Source organism: Lygodium microphyllum, chromosome 26, assembly GCF_053477565.2.
Source record: "Lygodium microphyllum isolate KBCC chromosome 26, Lygodium_microphyllum_v1.1.10, whole genome shotgun sequence".
Lineage (NCBI taxonomy): Eukaryota > Viridiplantae > Streptophyta > Polypodiopsida > Schizaeales > Lygodiaceae > Lygodium > Lygodium microphyllum.
The window spans coordinates 4,212,498-4,229,957 of NC_141160.1; the positions used below are offsets into that span (position 1 = coordinate 4,212,498).

The following is a 17,460-nucleotide window of genomic DNA, read 5'->3' on the forward strand; positions in this document are numbered from 1 at the left end:
TAGTACCCAAGTACCTAAAGTATCAAAGTATCAAGTTACCTAGCTGCACGACTGGCTCTTGCAACACTTGCTTGTACCTCATTTGTTTGTATATGTCAAAGGCCTTCCAATGTGCGACATCATTTATGTCTCCAGGTGCCACAACACATGCATCACAAATTCTTTAGAGAAGAAGTGAATGGAAGTGATTCTTGCACCAGTATTGTGCAGGAATGTGTCACATATTTGGCTTTCTATACAACTTGATGTGTGGGAATGTGTCACACATTTGGCTTTCTATACAACTTGATATGCATATCATTGATAGCTCCACAAACATTTGGAAATTGAGTGAGAGCTTCGAAATCTGTAACTATGCATGCTAGCCTTTAGCTATGTGGAATACAAATGCACTTAGGTCTAGTTTCATTGCAAGGATTTGCACAATAATATGATAATACTTTCTAACATAGGCTTCACAATGCCATAAGTGTCGGCTATATGGTGTGTGGAGTCATTATGAGGAGCGAGTCGAAGCAATGTGAAACTCAATGCCCTCTTTGGTTCAATTGGAGACGACACGAAAAATTGAGGTGGATCCGAATATGGCCAAAAAGGTTTGAGCTCTTGAAGGAGTTGTTAGAAGTTATGGAAGCTCCCCCTATATCTTTTATGATACAAATCATCTAGCACATTGATCTCTTGTAGCCAGATAGATTGCTGCACTTCGATCCAAAACAAATGTTGCCATGGGAAGACCCACCATTCTTGAGATTTGCACGAATCAATGGGACGTTGAAGAAGGGAAGGGAAGATTTGCAGTAGCATAACCACCACCATCACGTTGCAACCTAGAATAAACGATTGGAATTGGGGGTCCTCCATCTCTATTCTCAAATTCAAGAAGAAGAAAGTTGTGGAAGGGTCCATAGATGAACTTGTTAAGGGTTAAAGGGTATATGAGAGAGCTTGAGATGAGAGGAGCTAGCTTTTGCCACCTCTCCATTGGCTTGCATTGTTTGGAGGATGAGCCCTTTTGATGGAGGAGGAGGAGAGGAGGGCTGGGTGCTGGGAGACCCACGTCTTGGTGGCTGGAGGAGGAGGAGGAGGACGAGCAATGTCTTATGGAGATTTTCTTGCATCGTCTAGCAATTTCCAAAATGCTTTTCTCGAGGTTTTCGTCTTCGATTAAAAGTCCGGGGGTCCCCCTTCCTTTTGTCGTCATCCGTTCGAGACATCGCATAAAAAATTAAAGGCGCGTGCAGACACTCAAACATTCAAATTTCGGTCTCTCGACTCTCTGTGTCTCAACGGCTCCATCTTGACCTCTCTCACACCATTCTGTTTTCTTCCACTTCTGTAGAGAGAGGAATCCACTTGCCTCCACTGCAGCCTGCAGGCAGAGACTTATCATCAAGACTCCAAAATCAAATCTATCCCTTCTCTGCTGCAAATTGATTCGGAGCTCATATCATCCGATCGATCTGTTTCTTGGAAATGCAGGCGCTACATCTCTCAATTTGCAAAAGGGATTTACAAGAGGGCATGGCAAGCCTGTCCGATTAGTAGAGTTTCAACCAGATTCTTGTACACCCAGTATAGAAGGAGGCTGCAAGGGATTCGATTTCAGTGATTATGTAGTAGAAGAGAGTATGCTCTGCAGCTCACATGCTCTGTAAGGGTCCCAATTCAGTGATTATGTGGTAGCAGAGCGAGTGTTCACACCTCCTATGCTCTGTAATTCCCCCTGCGTCACTACTTGAGTTGTAGTTCTGGCCATGAGAGAGCCTTTCTCTTCGCGCACCACCAACCGACCTGTCTCATCTTCTGGCATTCGCATCTCACCTCGCAGCAGACGACGGCGGCTCAAACTCGATCCAGAAAATCTTCCACCGGAACTTGGTGCCGGTGCTTCTTCTTCTTGGAAACTACACCCCAGTGGATCAATTGAGGATGCATTGGGTGCTCCCTCCCCTGTTCACAAATGTATCTCCTCTAAAGGCAAATCTCAAGGTGCTGCTACACCCCTTTACAAGAGCCCAGTATGTAGCCAGCCATGTGACATTTTGGTCTCGGAGGTGGGTTCATTACCAGGCAGTGCACATGAAGATATTTGTGCCGATACCACTCAAAGGCAACTCAGCTTTGATAGACCCTTGCAACGAGCTGCCCTCAATCTACCAGACACTGCAGTTCATGATGATGTGATAGATACCAGCGTTAAGGTAGTGGCATACTGTACATCAAAAGGTGGATCAGGGAAACACTCCTAGGATGAGCACCAAACATGAACGTATCTAGTTTGATTTATATACTGCAGTGCTTAATGCACTTAAAATCCATTGAGCTTCTAATGATAGCTGAAATGTCAATGGGCACACACCTTGTTTGAAACCTGCAGAATGAGTTTCCCTTGTAGGCTGTCTTCTGAATCAACGTGCTGCAGGTAATTGTACGTGTGCGCCCTCTGAGTTACAAAGAAGAGCAGGATGAGGCGACTTCTATAGTTGAGGTGACATCAAGAAGTTCATTGGGCTCTGCTGATCAGACCTTCATTTTTGATGCAGTTTTGGGACCAGAAACTTCTCAGGTTTGCAATAAACATTTTGGTAGGGTTTTGTTAATAAAGGCAACTTTTTGATGAGTAGAACCTTGATGCTTCCAGGGAACAGTATTTGAAACTGTTGGATTGCCATTGGTAGAACATTGTATTGCTGGGTTTAACAGTTCTATTTTTGCATATGGTCAGGTAAGTGATATTTGCTTTGATAAACTTCTTGGAACTCTTGGTATAGTAATATTGCTAATTGTGTTCATGCTTCGATGCTCAAGCGGTTTGGGTTTTGAGACAGACTGGCAGTGGGAAAACATTTACAATGCTGGGGGCTATACAGGATCCTAGTGCAGGGAAACCTTTGAGTGACGACAGGGGTCTAACCTTACGAGTGTTTGAGGCACTTTTTCAAAGAATATCAGAGGTCTAGATCAGCTTCACCTTGATAAATGTAACCTAAATACTCGTGAAATGCGTCGTGTTTGCCACTTGCTAATATGTTCCACTGAGAAGGGTTACTCCAATTGACATTGTGCTCCTTTTCGTACAGGAGGAGAAGAAACACATAGACAAGGGGGTCCAATATCAATGCCAATGCTCCTTTCTCGAGGTGTGAAATTGTACCTGCTGTGTAACATCTTGATGGGGGTGGTTGAAGATGCTGTTATGTTTTTGTTGTAGCTTGCACATTGGTTGAATTGAGTTGTTCAGTATGTGTGCATTTTTCGTACTCATTTGGTTCAGCCCTCTGTTTAATTCTCAGCTGCAAGTTAAGTAGTCATAGGTAGGTATACTATGCACCAAGGTATTGGACTGATATGCTTCAACTGTGTGGTCTCGGTTGCAGTCAAGTTTCCTCTGAATTTTGATTGTAGTCATAGGTAGGTGGTATACTATGTACATTGGACTGATATGCTTTAACTGTGGTCTCTATTGCATTCAAGTTTCCTCTGAATTTTAATTGTTTCATAAACTTTGTGTTGAGCTAGCAATGAAGGCAAGGTGACTTTTGAGGCTTTTAATACCATTCAATACTTTTGATGTGGCATGATAGTTGTCTTATAAAACCTAACTTCTTTACTTTCAAGTTGGTAGTTGGGTTGGTGTTGTCAATGTGAGGAGGATCACACAAGGAGAAGCTAATTTTATACAAATTTGGTGCGGGAGGGGGAAGGGTGTGAAGTTTTTCATGAGCTAGAGATTGTAATTGCAAGATGTGCCAAAAGAACTAAGATATGTCCTTGTCGTGAAAATTCAAACTTCGAGATTAAGCATCATGAATTTCTTGAGTGGCATGGATTTTGTATATCCATGTTCTTTGAACTTCTAAAATGTCTTGGAGATTACATGCAAGCTTGGTTGGAATAGTGATGTCTTATAATGGACGGGAGAACAATGTATTGTGTATCTTTATTTTTTAAATGTCAATGTTGAATGCAAACATTCTAGATACATATTGTGACCCTAGCTTTGAGTAGAGCAAGTTAGTCTATGTTGTATCAAGATTGCAGCACCAATAATACTCCAAAGGTTTTGTCGATTGATCATTCTAAATCCATCATTGAAAACCCAATATCAGTGGAAGAAATTGAATAGCATTTGCCCTAGAATAAATAATATTTCACAAGGGCCACACCACCATGCTTTGGGATACTCCAAAGGTTTTGTCGATTGATCATTCCAAATCCATCATTGAAAACCCAATAATACTCCAAAGGTTTTGTCGATTGATCATTCTAAATCCATCATTGAAAACCCAATATCAGTGGAAGAAATTGAATAGCATTTGCCCTAGAATAAATAATATTTCACAAGGGCCACACCACCATGCTTTGGGATACAGAGAAACCTCACCTGACCAAAATTTCTTTTGAGGTTCTAGGATTGCAAATGTTGGTTTATGAGTTGAAATGGGGTACTTTTGCTGGACACTGTTTTAGATGTGACCAATTGGGTCATTTCATTTTGGAATGTGATAAAAATCCTGAGGTATTGCAGCGCTCTATGGATCTTGACATGGATATGCAAGATCATCATCCTCAACAGACGCTTCAATAGCCAGAACTTGATCCTGTGCCACTTGGTCAATATGGTCGTGATGATGGAAAGGACGTTTCCCAAGTTGGTGTTGAGCGTGCTTCGCTTTTAGTTGGTCAAAATTTGTCTCCTCAGGATGATTCTTGGGTCACTGCAGTTAGGACGTAATGTCAGACAAGATTCTTGTTCGGCTCCTACCCACCCACCATCGCACCTTATCACTTAGAACTTTCAATGCAGAGGTAGGGGGTTTTATATGAAACCTCAATCTTCACATGTTCCTGCAGTGGATGATAAAAGGGCTTTTGATTCTGCTTTGCGCTTTGATGTGCGTGGGAGGCTTGTGCCTCCTCAGGATGTTTTCTATTCACAGTAACAGCAGTTTCCTTCTCGTGCTTCGATTGCTTGTTTGTAGAGGGTAGATCTTGTAGATGTAATCCGAAGTGAGATGGAGAGATTCTAGGCAGCTAAAGTTATTGATGTCAAAGGGAAAAGGAAAGTGATGGTTCAGCAGTTTTCTCATTTGTGATTTATCATGAAAATTGCTTTGTGGAATGTGAAAGGTATTTTTTCGGGCAGTAAGTAGTATTGGTTGTGGAAAGTTGTGTTAGCTTGACACTGGGATGTTTTTTGTGTTGTGTGTAGCATAAACAACATGCTTTGGCTGGATCTTATGAATGCAAGGATAATGCAGTCTTTTTTAGTGGTCGTGCTCCACATAAATTTGGAGTTATGTTGGCTGTCAAATCTTCCTTGCAACCATCTTTGGTTTCTCAGGACCCTCGCGGCAAATTTTTGATTTTGAAAATTCTATATGAGGGAGAGGTTTTGTGGCTAGTGGGTGTGTATGCTCCTTCTACTGCACGGGAATGTTGTCAACTTTGGGATGACCTCCACTGCCTTGCCATGGCTCGTCAAGGCTTTGTTATGGTTGATTTTAATGCATGTGTATCTGGGGATCAGACGACTTCTCCGCACTCGGTCATGGATGGTCTTGAGCGATAGGCTTAGGATGCTTTGACAGCTGTGTCTTTGAAACAAGATAAGTGGTCCTGGATGTATCCATCACAACCTAGATATACTTATCGTTCTTTCAGCATCCAAACACTTGGGCCAGACTGGATAGGATCTACATATGTCAGAGTGATTCTTTTCTTCCTGTAGTCATTGACATGTGGGTGGAACGACAGCATGTCTTATCAAATCACTATCCTTTGGTCTTGAAATTGACCATAGACCTATTCATGCTCTTAAGGCTCTCCTTGCTCGTTTGCCTCTTTGTTTTAACCAATCTTTTTTGCAACAAAATCAGTTTTTGGAATGTATTCAGCAATTGATTGTTTCTTTTAGCTGGAGGGTCCTACCTATTTGGAGGGATGGAAGCATGGACTATTTTTAGGGATAATGCATGAGCATTATCTTGATAGTATGGTATTCAACATGCTTTCTCTTTACGAGCTGAATTGCAACATGCGCAATCTTTATTAGCCCAATCGTTGTCTTTGTGTCAATTAGGGGATTCCACTGATGACTTGCTCATATGCATTGAATGGCTAAAAGACACGGTTCAATTGATTCAGGAAGAGGAATATGTAAAATATAAATTGCTGACCAAAGCCGAAGCTTCACATGATAATAACTGCCAATCTCATCAATTCTTTGCTTGTCTACACCAGAAATATGCCCGGGAAAATATTGTGCGTTTGATGGATGAGCAAGGTGTTATGGTGACTGATCTTGCTTCCATCATTCGGATGTGTATTGACTTTTATAAATCACTGTTGGGTACGCAAGAGATTCTTTTTGATGGTGTTTACTCTGTTCGCCAATATATTTGCAAGTTGGTTAGTAATCAGGTTAAACCGGAATGGGTGGATTTAATGGAGGCTGATATTTTAGAGGATGAAGTGGAAGAAGTGCTGTCCCATTTGCCTTGAAGGAAAAGTCGTGACTGGGATGGGATTGAATGTCTAAAAGGCACGGTTCAATTGATTCGGGAAGAGGAATATGTAAAATATAAATTGTTGGCTAGAGTCAAAGCTTTACATGATAATAATTGTCGATCTCATCAATTCTTTGCTCGTCTACACCAAAAATATGCCTGGGAAAATATTGTGCGTTTGATGGACGAGCAAGGTGTTGTGGTGACTGATCCTGCTTCCATCATTCGGATGTGTGTTGACTTTTATAAATCACTGTTGGTTTTACAAGAGATTCTTTCTGATGCTGTTCACTCTGCTTGCGAATATATTTGGGAGTTGGTTAGTAATCAGGTTAAACCGGAATGGGTAGATTTAATGGAGGCTGATATTTTAGACGATGAAGTGGAAGAAGTGCCGTTCCATTTGCCTTGAAGGAAAAGTCTTGGCTGGGATGGGCTTCCTAATGAGCTATTTTCAGCCCATGTTGATGAGCTTAAGGACACATTAACTCGCTTGTTGCTTACACTCTCTCCAGTCATCACACTCTCACGCTTACTCCTGCACGGCCTCCAACTCTCTTTGTTGTGCCCCCCTTAGCGAGTGGTTCATATTGGACCTTTAAGTGGGAGGTTGTTGGGATATAAGGCCCGGTAACCTCCGTGTATAGTACACGCACATTGTACATGTGAACACACCCTTTACGTGCCCTAAGTATAAATACATTTTATTCTTTGTGTACCAATAGATTGTTGGTACACTCTAAACGACTCGCACCTTTCACTCTGCTTACACTCTCTCCAGCCGTCATACTCTCATGTTCACTTCTACAAGACCTCCAACTCTCTCTGTTGTGCCCCTCTTAGTCCAACATTTTTTGGCATACTGATCTTGGGTTCTCTTGTCGGGGTTGATAAACACGTGGAATCATCTGATCACTTCGTTTGTTGTTCTGCAAGTCTCGGATCTGATCTTGTATCTGTTGAAGTGCAGGATGTAGATGCATAGGGTGTTCTATTTGAAGTTGTGCTTGTTGTTCATTCAAGTCTTGAATTTGTTGTTGGAGGTTTTGAAGGGAGGCCTCAATTCTTTCAAGGGTCGTCTCCATGGTGCTCAATAGGGCTAGAAAGCAGTCTTGCCAAACTGTTATGGGAGCACTAGACTGCGCAAGATTTGTTACAAGATTTTTGATTACAAGATAATCCCACATAGGGGCACAATGCACAATGATAACTTAACAAGATAGAGAAAATCCCATAACTTAGGATTGTAGGTATAGACAATAGGACTTGATAGGATATGAAGGATCCCGCAACTCGGGATTGTAGGTATGGATACAAGATATCAGAATTACAAGATCTCTCTCAACGGGTTTGAACAAGATACAAAACAGTACTAGACAAGATCTCGTACTACGAGATTACAAGGTGACAAGACAACAGGAGTATAATGGGAGACAAGACAAGACTAGATACTATGACTAGACAAGAACTAGAATTGGAACTCGAAGTTACTTACTTGGAGGTCTGGACTCCTTGAGCTCCTAAGGTTGACTTTGCCAAGACTAAGGAGCTCTATGGTGAGTTCCTCCTTTTATAGGTGTTGGAGGGTGGCTAAAGGTATTTTAAAATGTTCCATGATGACATCATCGATGATGCAAGTGATAACATGGCATATCTTTTAGAAGGTTCTATGATGACATGGCAAGGGTGGGTTCGCATGGTTGGCTGGAGGATGTTTTAAGGGTACATTCGCATGGGGTGTGGATTCATATGGCATGAGCAAGAATTAATCCGTACACTTGATCATGGCATGTCCATGACATAGGGTAACTCATAGAGAGTGAACATAATGAATAATGAAGTGAACGAATATTGAATATACAATGCTCATGTAGCAAATACGCTATGCAATGAATACTGAACCTACAACTCTTGTATCTCTGGGATTAAGGCAAAGGTTATGAATTGTAGAGTCTCCGAACAGATCTTGAATCGCAGCAAAGGCAGCCTCCTTGTGTCAAACATTAGCAAACGTGGCCAGGAAAGGCTGGATTTGATGTAGATGGCAATGTAGGAGAGAGAAAGAAAAAAAATGTAGGTATTGGAGGAGAGAAAAAAATTGGGCGACAGTTGTTAGGTGCAAACACAGCTTGTGGAGGAGAGAGAAGATGAACGCGGCAGCCATATACTATAAAAGTCTGTGGAGGAGACATATTGTTGGGCAACAACACAAAACGCTGACGTCAGCATGAAACACAACAATTTGATTGTAGGCAACAGCTCCAAGGTACCAAGTGACAAATATAGTTGGAAGGCGAAGGTTAGAATTAGGTGCCAGATGGTAGGAGATGGTTGAGGGAAGGTTTGACTGTGATATCCTCTGCGAATGGGGTGTGGACAACAGAGATACTACTCCTGAAACTTGTAAAAACGAGATTGAGAGAGAGTGGTAGGTTGCATGCCTATTTATAGAAAATTTGGGGCACCGAAATTAAGGTTTTGCATGTGGGACACAGTAACTGTCTAGAATCATGCTTCTTTTCAAAATTAAGAAGGTTTCTTCATTAATTAAGCGTGTTTTGGGGCTGTTTAAGTCAGGCTAATGCATTTTTAGCTCAACAATCGTTTGGATGGCATATATGTTATGCATGATGATGCTTTCTTGCCTGAGATTTTGGAGATGAGGGTATTGTAGTATTATGCATTATCTGATTACTTCCCATTGCAATTTGAAATAGAGAGAGAAATCAACGGCTTACAATCATGTTACAACCCCATCATCCTTGTCCCTTTCATGCGAGTCTTTGGCACATCCAGTGGACTCGTAATGCATTCATTTTTGACTCAGCCTCGAGTATCCGCAGCCATGTGGGTTGTGTGCGAGGATTGCTACTATGGCAGATTTCTTCCGTGGTTTTGGCTCCCTATTGTTTTGTATTTTATCACTTGTTGGCTTCATTGATATTTGTTGCTTATTTTTGGATTCTTCTTAGCTGGCCAGAAGGCCTGTTGTAAATACGTCAGTTCCTTAATTCAATCATCTTCATGAAAAAAATAAAAGAGATATGAGCAGCATTAAATGACAAGGGGAGTCACGAGAAGTCGTGAAGGGGATTCTTGGCATTTAGTAGCTGCTTATTGGATAAAACTATTAGTGTAACTTACTTCTAAGGTCCCCTTAAATAACTTTTACAGTTAACCTTGATCCTTTGATCCTTTGCCTTGCCCTTGTTCTTTCACATTTCTCATATTAGTGTAGCTTGGAAACAAAACAAAGAAGTTAATTCAATGTCTTCCAAAGGCAAATGTGGTCTATAAGACAAACAAAGAGTTACATGTCATCTATTACAATGACATAGAATTTCCTGGATCTTTCAATGGTGGGTAAATGGGTGGTCTGTAAGAGATTGATAGTGAGGGAGGGAGCGAGGGATGGAGAAAGGGCTAACCTTTGTTTGTGGTCATGTGAGATAGATTTATAACGAACAAATTACTGATTTACTCGATCCTGTCCCAAAGAGCCTCCATGTAAGATTGGTTTATGAAGCTCAACCTGCAAATCTCTTTTCAAGTACTACCTGAAAGGTAAGTCATAAGTTTTTTTCTGTGTCTTAAACTTTGCAGATACGAGAAGACTTGGAGGCAGGTGTGTATGTGGAGAATCTTAAAGAAGAATGCATTAGTAATGTTGATGATGTACAACGAATTTTATTGAAGGTAAACGGAACATCCTGCAAAAATATTAGTTTAAGATTATACAGTGATTAGAGTTTTGATATGTACATCACCCCACTAAAAATGTATTTGTGTAACAGGGTCTAGCCAACAGAAGGATAGGAGCAACCAGCATGAATGCAGAAAGTTCTCGCTCCCACAGTGTCTTTACATGTGTTATTCGATCCCACTTCAAGGTCAAGTAGGATTAATATGTTGCTTGAGCAGATAAATTTTACACACCTTTGGTATCTAATTGGAGTTGGTGTTTTTGCTACCTGCAGAATGTAGAAAATGGGACAAAGAGTGTACGGACCAGCAGGATGAATCTGGTTGATCTCGCTGGATCAGAGCGTCAGAAGTTGACAGGAGCTTCAGGTGAACGGCTCAAAGAAGCTGGGAATATAAATCGTTCCCTCTCACAACTTGGGTGTGTATCTCCTTTTTGGTCAAAGCATCTTTTGAAGCTTCTTTATCTGCTGGGAGAGTTTCTTCATCAGGGGTTTTCTCATTGATTTGGCAGGAACCTGATCAATATTCTTGCTGAGGTTTCTCAAAGTGGGAAACAACGGCACATTCCTTACCGTGACTCCCGTCTGACTTTCCTATTACAAGAATCTCTAGGTGGAAATGCAAGACTTGCCATGATATGTGCTGTATCTCCTGCAAGCAGGTAAAGGGGTGAAGGGATAGAATGCATTTTGTGATGCAAACCGGTAAAAGGGTGAAGGACTAAACAGCATGTAATACTTCTTAAATGGATTTTGTAGTTGTAAACATGAGACCTTGAGCACTCTACGATTTGCACAACGAGCTAAAGCCATTACAAACAAAGCAGTGGTGAATGAAGAGACAGAGAATGATGTGCATTTTCTCCGTGAACAGGTTCGCAAGCTCAAGGTAAGGGTTTGCTACTTCTCAAGTATTATGAAAACAACATTGGCGTTCATTTAATTTCCTTCCATTCTGCTTCACCAGGAAGAACTTGTAAGAGTTAAGTCAGCTCTACCCACCTATGGCCCCTTCCATTCGGGTCCCCAGAAATCTGACACGATTGAGGGAGATCAAGCAGGTGATATGTCACTTCAATCTAACCAAATGAAGTGCAGTCTAGACGATTATAATGCTTTGAAGAATGTGACATACAATCATGAACTGACTTTGCCCATTTCTACAGCTAGGAGGGCGAACCTAAAGCCCTTCACAAATCATGTAGATTCAGCAAGCTGTACTTTATCAGTAGAAAGGTATGAGGCTAATGAATCTACCCGGACACATGATCAGTTGATGGAGAGAGAGTCATGCTCGGACAAGAGTACGAACTATTGCATGGGATTGAAGTATCTGGACATCGATGAGGAGGCAAGATCTCAGATGAATCTAGAACTTGATAACAAAAAAGCAGTTGCTGCTGGATATTCTCATTTGGACCGTCCTGAAGATGGTGGTAGCCCAGTTGGTTATGATGACAATGTTCCTGTTTTGAGGTTGAGAGATGGATCTCCTATATGCAATGTCCTCCATGATGAGCTTGATGATGAATTTTCATTGCCAAAATCTTTAAGCCATCAGTCCTTGGATGCCAATCAAAATGTGGAAGAGGTTGAGACGTGCAAATTGACTGACCAATTCAAATTTCAGTCTTGTGCAAATGCAAACACCACTTTCCTTACAGATGAGGTTCTAGAAATTTCTCCCAATAGACCAGTTGGGTTGCACTATACTGGAGGTCAGAAGATGGCCCCCATGAGTTGTGTGCAGGTATGTTGCTTGTTACATGCTACTTATCAGCAGCATTGTATAGTAACGGTAAATGCAACTCAAAGTTGCAACTTTGGTTTCTTGTTTCCAAAAACAAGCCATGATTTGCCTGCAGGTTGATCTGCAACAAGCCCTTTGCAGAACACAAAATGAGGCTGAACAACTTCGCCAATTGGTAGGTGGAACAACTTAATGTCTACTCTGGACTTGCTACCACAAGCCCTGCTTAAGGAATACTGTAACCACTTAATATGTTTACAAGGAAAATCTTAGTGATGTTCTTCTAAATATAATCTCAAGCCATATCAACCGGTTTCAACTTATACACTCACCAGGTTAGCCACTACAAACGTGAAAGAGACTCTGATATATTTCTACGCCAGATCCAAGAGGATAGAATAGTGCGGCTTCAAAATTTGTTGAAGTGCACCATGGATGTACATTCGTTTTTCAAAGAAGAGCTATCAAGTATAACAAAGGAAAAGCAGGTGACTGACGGCATAACAAAGATACATGTTTTTAAAAATGCTAGAATGGTGGACCAGATAGGGTGCTCATTTATTTATTGTTGTGGTGATATATAACAGCTGTTACAGGAGAAACTTGATAACAATGTCGAGCTTGCACAAACAAAGCTAGACCTGTATCAGGTACATATAGAGCTGGACAGATACAGACGATATTTTGACTTGGGAGAACAAGCAGCTGTCCTAGAAGAGATTGATAGTCACTGTTCAGAATCTGATAATAACATAAATTCTAAGAAGTGCACTATGAGCCAAAATGAACAGGCATTTGGTGGAAAGCCTTCTGCTTTCAGCTCTTTTGTTCGATATGACAGCTGTGATGCTACCATGCCCTCCCAATCTCAAAAAATACCAAAGTTAGATAAGATCTATGAAATGTGGGAACTAGAAAAGCAGGAATGGATTGAATGTGAGACTCAGTGGATGTCAGAAGTTGAAAATTTGAGGAATCAAAATAAGGAGTATAGACAGCTATCTGATGAAAGGAAAGAACTGCTTGAATGTGAGCGGCAGCATGCAGAGGAGATGACACACGCTCTACAACTAGCTATGAAAAGTCATGGACAGTTGCTTGACCAGTATGTGGAACTTCAAGAGGAGCATGTTGCATTGCTTGCAAAATATAGACAAATCAGGGATGGGGTTGAAAATGTGAAGAGAAAAGCACGGAAAGTGGGTATAAAGGAGACGAGGTGGTTGGAAGCTCAAGAAGCAGAGATTATGTCCCTAAGGCTGCAACAGGAGCACGAGAGGAAATTCACAAAGAAACGGTTTGAGGAGATGCAAGCTCAGCTGCACGAGACATCAACTGCAGTCCATGCTGCTGGTGAACTTCTTGTGTGTCTAAAGCAGTCTGAAGAAGCTCTCTCCACTGCACGGGTGTGTCTAGAGCTCTTCAATCATTTTGTGTTTTGGGTTTTGGAGGTCAATTTAATCTGTCTGTTGTTTCCTTGTCTGATTCCTTCCGTATTAGACACTCTTTTCCTACAACATGATAAGAAGTGAGCGAAATCTTCAGTTTGAACTCATTTGTCTTGTTGCAAAAAGAAATTCAGAAACCATTGTAGCATGTTATAGTGAGGAAACTTACATCCGACCATGGAGAACTATTAAGTGCACGTATTTCTGCATGAAACAATGTGCAGTTTTGCTGATGAAGTGTCTGTGTGCTCTCTAACTCTAATGCCTAAGAATGGTTATGTTGATGTTTGCAGGAGTCTGCAGCCTCTGCTCAGCAAGAGGCAGAGAAATGGAGAACTGAATTGGAGCAGCTCAAAAGAGTTCATACAGGAGAAATCAACAGACTGCAGCAGCCGCTTTCAGATGCGTGCGATGATCAGAAACAAGCTGCTTTTCCCAGGTATGATACCATTGATGGGATCATACTGAACTTTGACGGCATTAGAAGTCAAGAGGAAGAATGCGGAGGAGGCATCTTTGAATCATTAGGCACACAGAAAGAGGCATGGCTGGTGAGTGAGAACAAGGAATCCATCTTGCTGAATGCGGTCAATGATCAAAGAGCTCAGTTTGAGCCCTTTCCACAGGACTCAGATTCTTGTACAAGCAGCTTGTGAAGTTATGTGCATCTGCTTTGCTCCTCTCTCTCTCTCTCTCTCTCTCATGTTTAGAGATCAGAGATGCAAATGGGCTGTTTGCAGGGAATTTGCAAATGCCTTGTCCCTTTCATTAAAATTTTCCTTAGTTGGCTTTCCTACCATTCTTCCTTCTCCTATTCCTTCCAGCACATGCCAGGCATTGAACTGTGATCCAACAATCAACACTTGGATCTCTACCCTACTGGGCTACTGGGCTAGGCTATTGCTTTGAGGATGGCGCCGCCACCCCACCCCCCAAACCAAGCATAAAAGAATAATGCAGCTTCCCCATTTGACATGTGAAGCACCAAATGTGATTTATACTCCTTATCTGATGTTATAACCTCTCTCCCTCTCTCTCTCTCTGTCTGATGTTATAACCTCTCTCTCCCTCTCTCATATCGATCATTTTTTCACCTCTTTTGATCCTCTGACTGCAAAGAATGATAATCTCCTCTCTGATTGTAAGCTCCATGAAATCACAATATCAAGAGAATCGTATTTTCTGTAATGTAAGCACTGAATGCCATTTATAATGCTTTTAAGGCTGACATTTAAAAAATGGAAACGTCATTGAATCATTTAAGAGAGAACTAGTCACTACGATAAGCTGTTCCACTGCACACCATCCATGATCAATCTATCCATGAGGCTGAAGTAAAGACTAAACTTCAAAGACAACCACAATCAATAACCCAGGTCGCAATGTACTGTGCGTGTGAAGGCACAATATATCCTCTTATGCATCGAACATGATTGCCTTGATCATCATCATCCTTTGGCTCTGTAGCACAACAAGGGGTGGAAGGCTTGCAATGCTCTCAGTAAGCTTTTGTGCAAGGACGAGAGGGATTTCGAGGCCCCAGTGGCACAGTTTTGGAAGGCCTCCACCTTTGTCTTCCCTAATTTTGCCACCAAGACAAAGGTTACTTGCAATGCAGCTATTTTTAATTCTCTCATCCAAAAATTATTTTTGTCAGAGAAATCTCACTTCCCTCTTTTCTCTTACTCTCTCTCACACCTGAAATATTCAAAGATTTGTTAGTAAAAGTTAAACTAGTCACGTAGGCACTCCCAATGTTCGTAGGTGCTTTTGATGTTGCGCATCGCTATGGTCTAGGATAATTCTCAAATTATGTGTCGCATTTTGGTATTGTGGTTTGCACACTAAATTATTCTTACAGCTACCGAATATCAATATGTTTGGTTCGTGCATGAAACATGGCATTCATAGCTAGGCATACATTGCTTTGGCTATCACATCTAAGTACAGGTGTTTTGGTGGGTAGCCCAAAATTCTTGACCAAATGACCAAGCCAAACTGTTTCTTTTGAAGTCTCAGTGGTTGAAATATATTCAGCTTCAGTGGTAGAGAGTGCTATTATTTTTTGCAATCTAGAGCACCAAGAAACGTCCCCACCTGTCAAGGTAAAGATATACCCGTTAGTAGATTTATGAGTATCCAAGTCACCTGCCATGTCTATATCACAATACCCTTGCAGCTCCGACATGCCCTTGCCATAGCAAATACATTTTCTTTGTGTGCCCTTAAGATACCGTAAGATACATTTCATTGCTTCCCAATGAGCTTTGCTAGGATTTGACATGAACTTGCTTACAACTCCCATTGCATAAGCAATGTCAGGTCTAGTAGCAACCATAGCATACATGAGTGATCCACAAGCTGAAGCATAAGAAACACCCTTCATGGTATTGGTTGCTTTATCATCTTTTGGGCAATTTGGTTTGCTAAGCTCAAGATAGGGTGGAAAAGGTACACCAAGAGGCTTAGCATCAGACATAGAAAAACGATCAAGTACTTTGTTGATGTACTTTTCTTGTGAGAGAAATAAGAGTTGTTGCTCTCTATCTCGTGTGACATGCATGTTCAAAATATGATCAGTTGTATCCAAATCTTTTATAAAAAAGGTTGAATTCAGTTGCCTTTTCAATGTAGTAATCTGGCTTTTATGTTTACCAACAATAAGCATATCATCCACATAAAGCACAAGTATAATAAGGCTTCCATCATCAGTCTTCTTAATATATAAGCAGTGATATGCACTTCTTTTAAAACCATGTGAGAGTATGAAGGCATCAAACTTTTTATACCATTGTTTAGGAGCCTGTTTCAAACCATATAAGCTTCTTTTAAGCTTACATACCAAATGCTTCTTTCCATGTATAACAAAGCCTTCGAGTTGTTTCATGTACAACTCTTCTTCAAGATCACCAAGTAGAAATGTAGTTCTAACATCCAATTGATCAAGTTTAAGATCCATAGATGCTACAATGACAAATAACACTTAAATAGTGGTCATTTTGACAATAGGAGAAAACACTTCCTAAAAATCAATGCTCTTTTTTTGTGTATAGCTCTTAGCCACAAGTTTGGCTTTGTATTTGGGTTTATCATCCACACATTTGATTTTATAGATCCATTTGTTAGGAATGACTTTTCTATCCTTGGGCAATGTAACCAAATCCCAAGTATTATTTTGATACAATGATTTTATTTCTTCTTGCATGGCTAGCTCCCACTTTTTCCTTAACTCACATTATGATGCATCTTTATATGTAAGAGGCTCATCTTTATCTGTGAGCAGTATGCAGTCCAAAGAAGGATCAAATCTCCCTATAAGTCTTCTGACACGTATAGACCTTTTTACCCAATGATTTGTGTTATCAGGTAGTGGATCCACATCCAAGGGAATGACAATGATCTCATTGTTTGGCTGTTGAACTGCATGTTTAGGTTGCTGTAATTTATTTTCAGCATGTTGATTTTGGTGCTCAAGTTGATGTTTAGTCTCCCTTGCTGCCCATTTTTATCTTGCTCAATAATGATACACTGATTGTCATAATTAGCATCGAAAGGAGTTGAATTTTAAGTGGTTGATGGCTCCTCAAGTAATTGATCATGCTAAAATTTAACTTTCTTTTTGTTTGACTCATTAGATGTGACATTTTTTAGCAGTTATCGAGTTTAGATTCCAAGCATAAAAATGTTGCTACACAGTCGGATGTGATATTCAATGAGTCGCAGGGCAAAGACTCTTACGTGGTTATATGAAGCACGCTTGCCAGACCAAACCTCTTTAGAGATGTCACTTTCAAGTGCACAATGTGGAGATCGATTGCAAATATGCACCTCGGTTTTAAGTGCCTCTCCCCAAAATGATTGCGAGAGATTAATTGTGGACAGCATGCACCGAATCTTCTTACATAATGTGCGATTCATTCGCTCAGTCACACTATTAGAAGATGGATTATAAGGAGCTGTAAGCTCTCGTTTAATCCCATTGTCATCACAAAACTTATTAAATTCTTTAGATACATAATCTCCCCCATTATTTGTTCTTATGCATT

General features: G+C 40.8%; 1 protein-coding gene across 2 annotated transcripts; it reads left to right on the plus strand.

Moving 5' to 3' along the window:
- Window positions 1–1,170: 1,170 nt before the first annotated feature.
- Window positions 1,171–14,608, plus strand: LOC148012955 (kinesin-like protein KIN-12B). 2 transcript variants are annotated; one of them, XM_087667957.1, is made up of 17 exons: window positions 1,171–2,204; window positions 2,426–2,569; window positions 2,645–2,728; window positions 2,832–2,957; window positions 3,084–3,143; window positions 9,966–10,019; window positions 10,116–10,208; window positions 10,307–10,402; window positions 10,490–10,635; window positions 10,729–10,878; window positions 10,976–11,105; window positions 11,184–11,277; window positions 11,383–11,966; window positions 12,082–12,141; window positions 12,302–12,454; window positions 12,554–13,372; window positions 13,708–14,608. In XM_087667957.1, the coding sequence occupies exons 1-17, from the start codon at window positions 1,758–1,760 to the stop codon at window positions 14,068–14,070; spliced, it is 3,603 nt and encodes a 1,200-aa protein (XP_087524083.1). In that variant the 5' UTR covers window positions 1,171–1,757; the 3' UTR covers window positions 14,071–14,608. The 2 variants fall into 2 exon arrangements, with proteins under 2 accessions (XP_087524083.1, XP_087524084.1); XM_087667958.1 differs by lacking the exons at window positions 1,171–2,204; window positions 2,426–2,569 and having other exon boundaries at window positions 2,665–2,728; window positions 2,812–2,957; window positions 13,708–14,607.
- The last annotated feature ends 2,852 nt before the right edge of the window (window positions 14,609–17,460 follow it).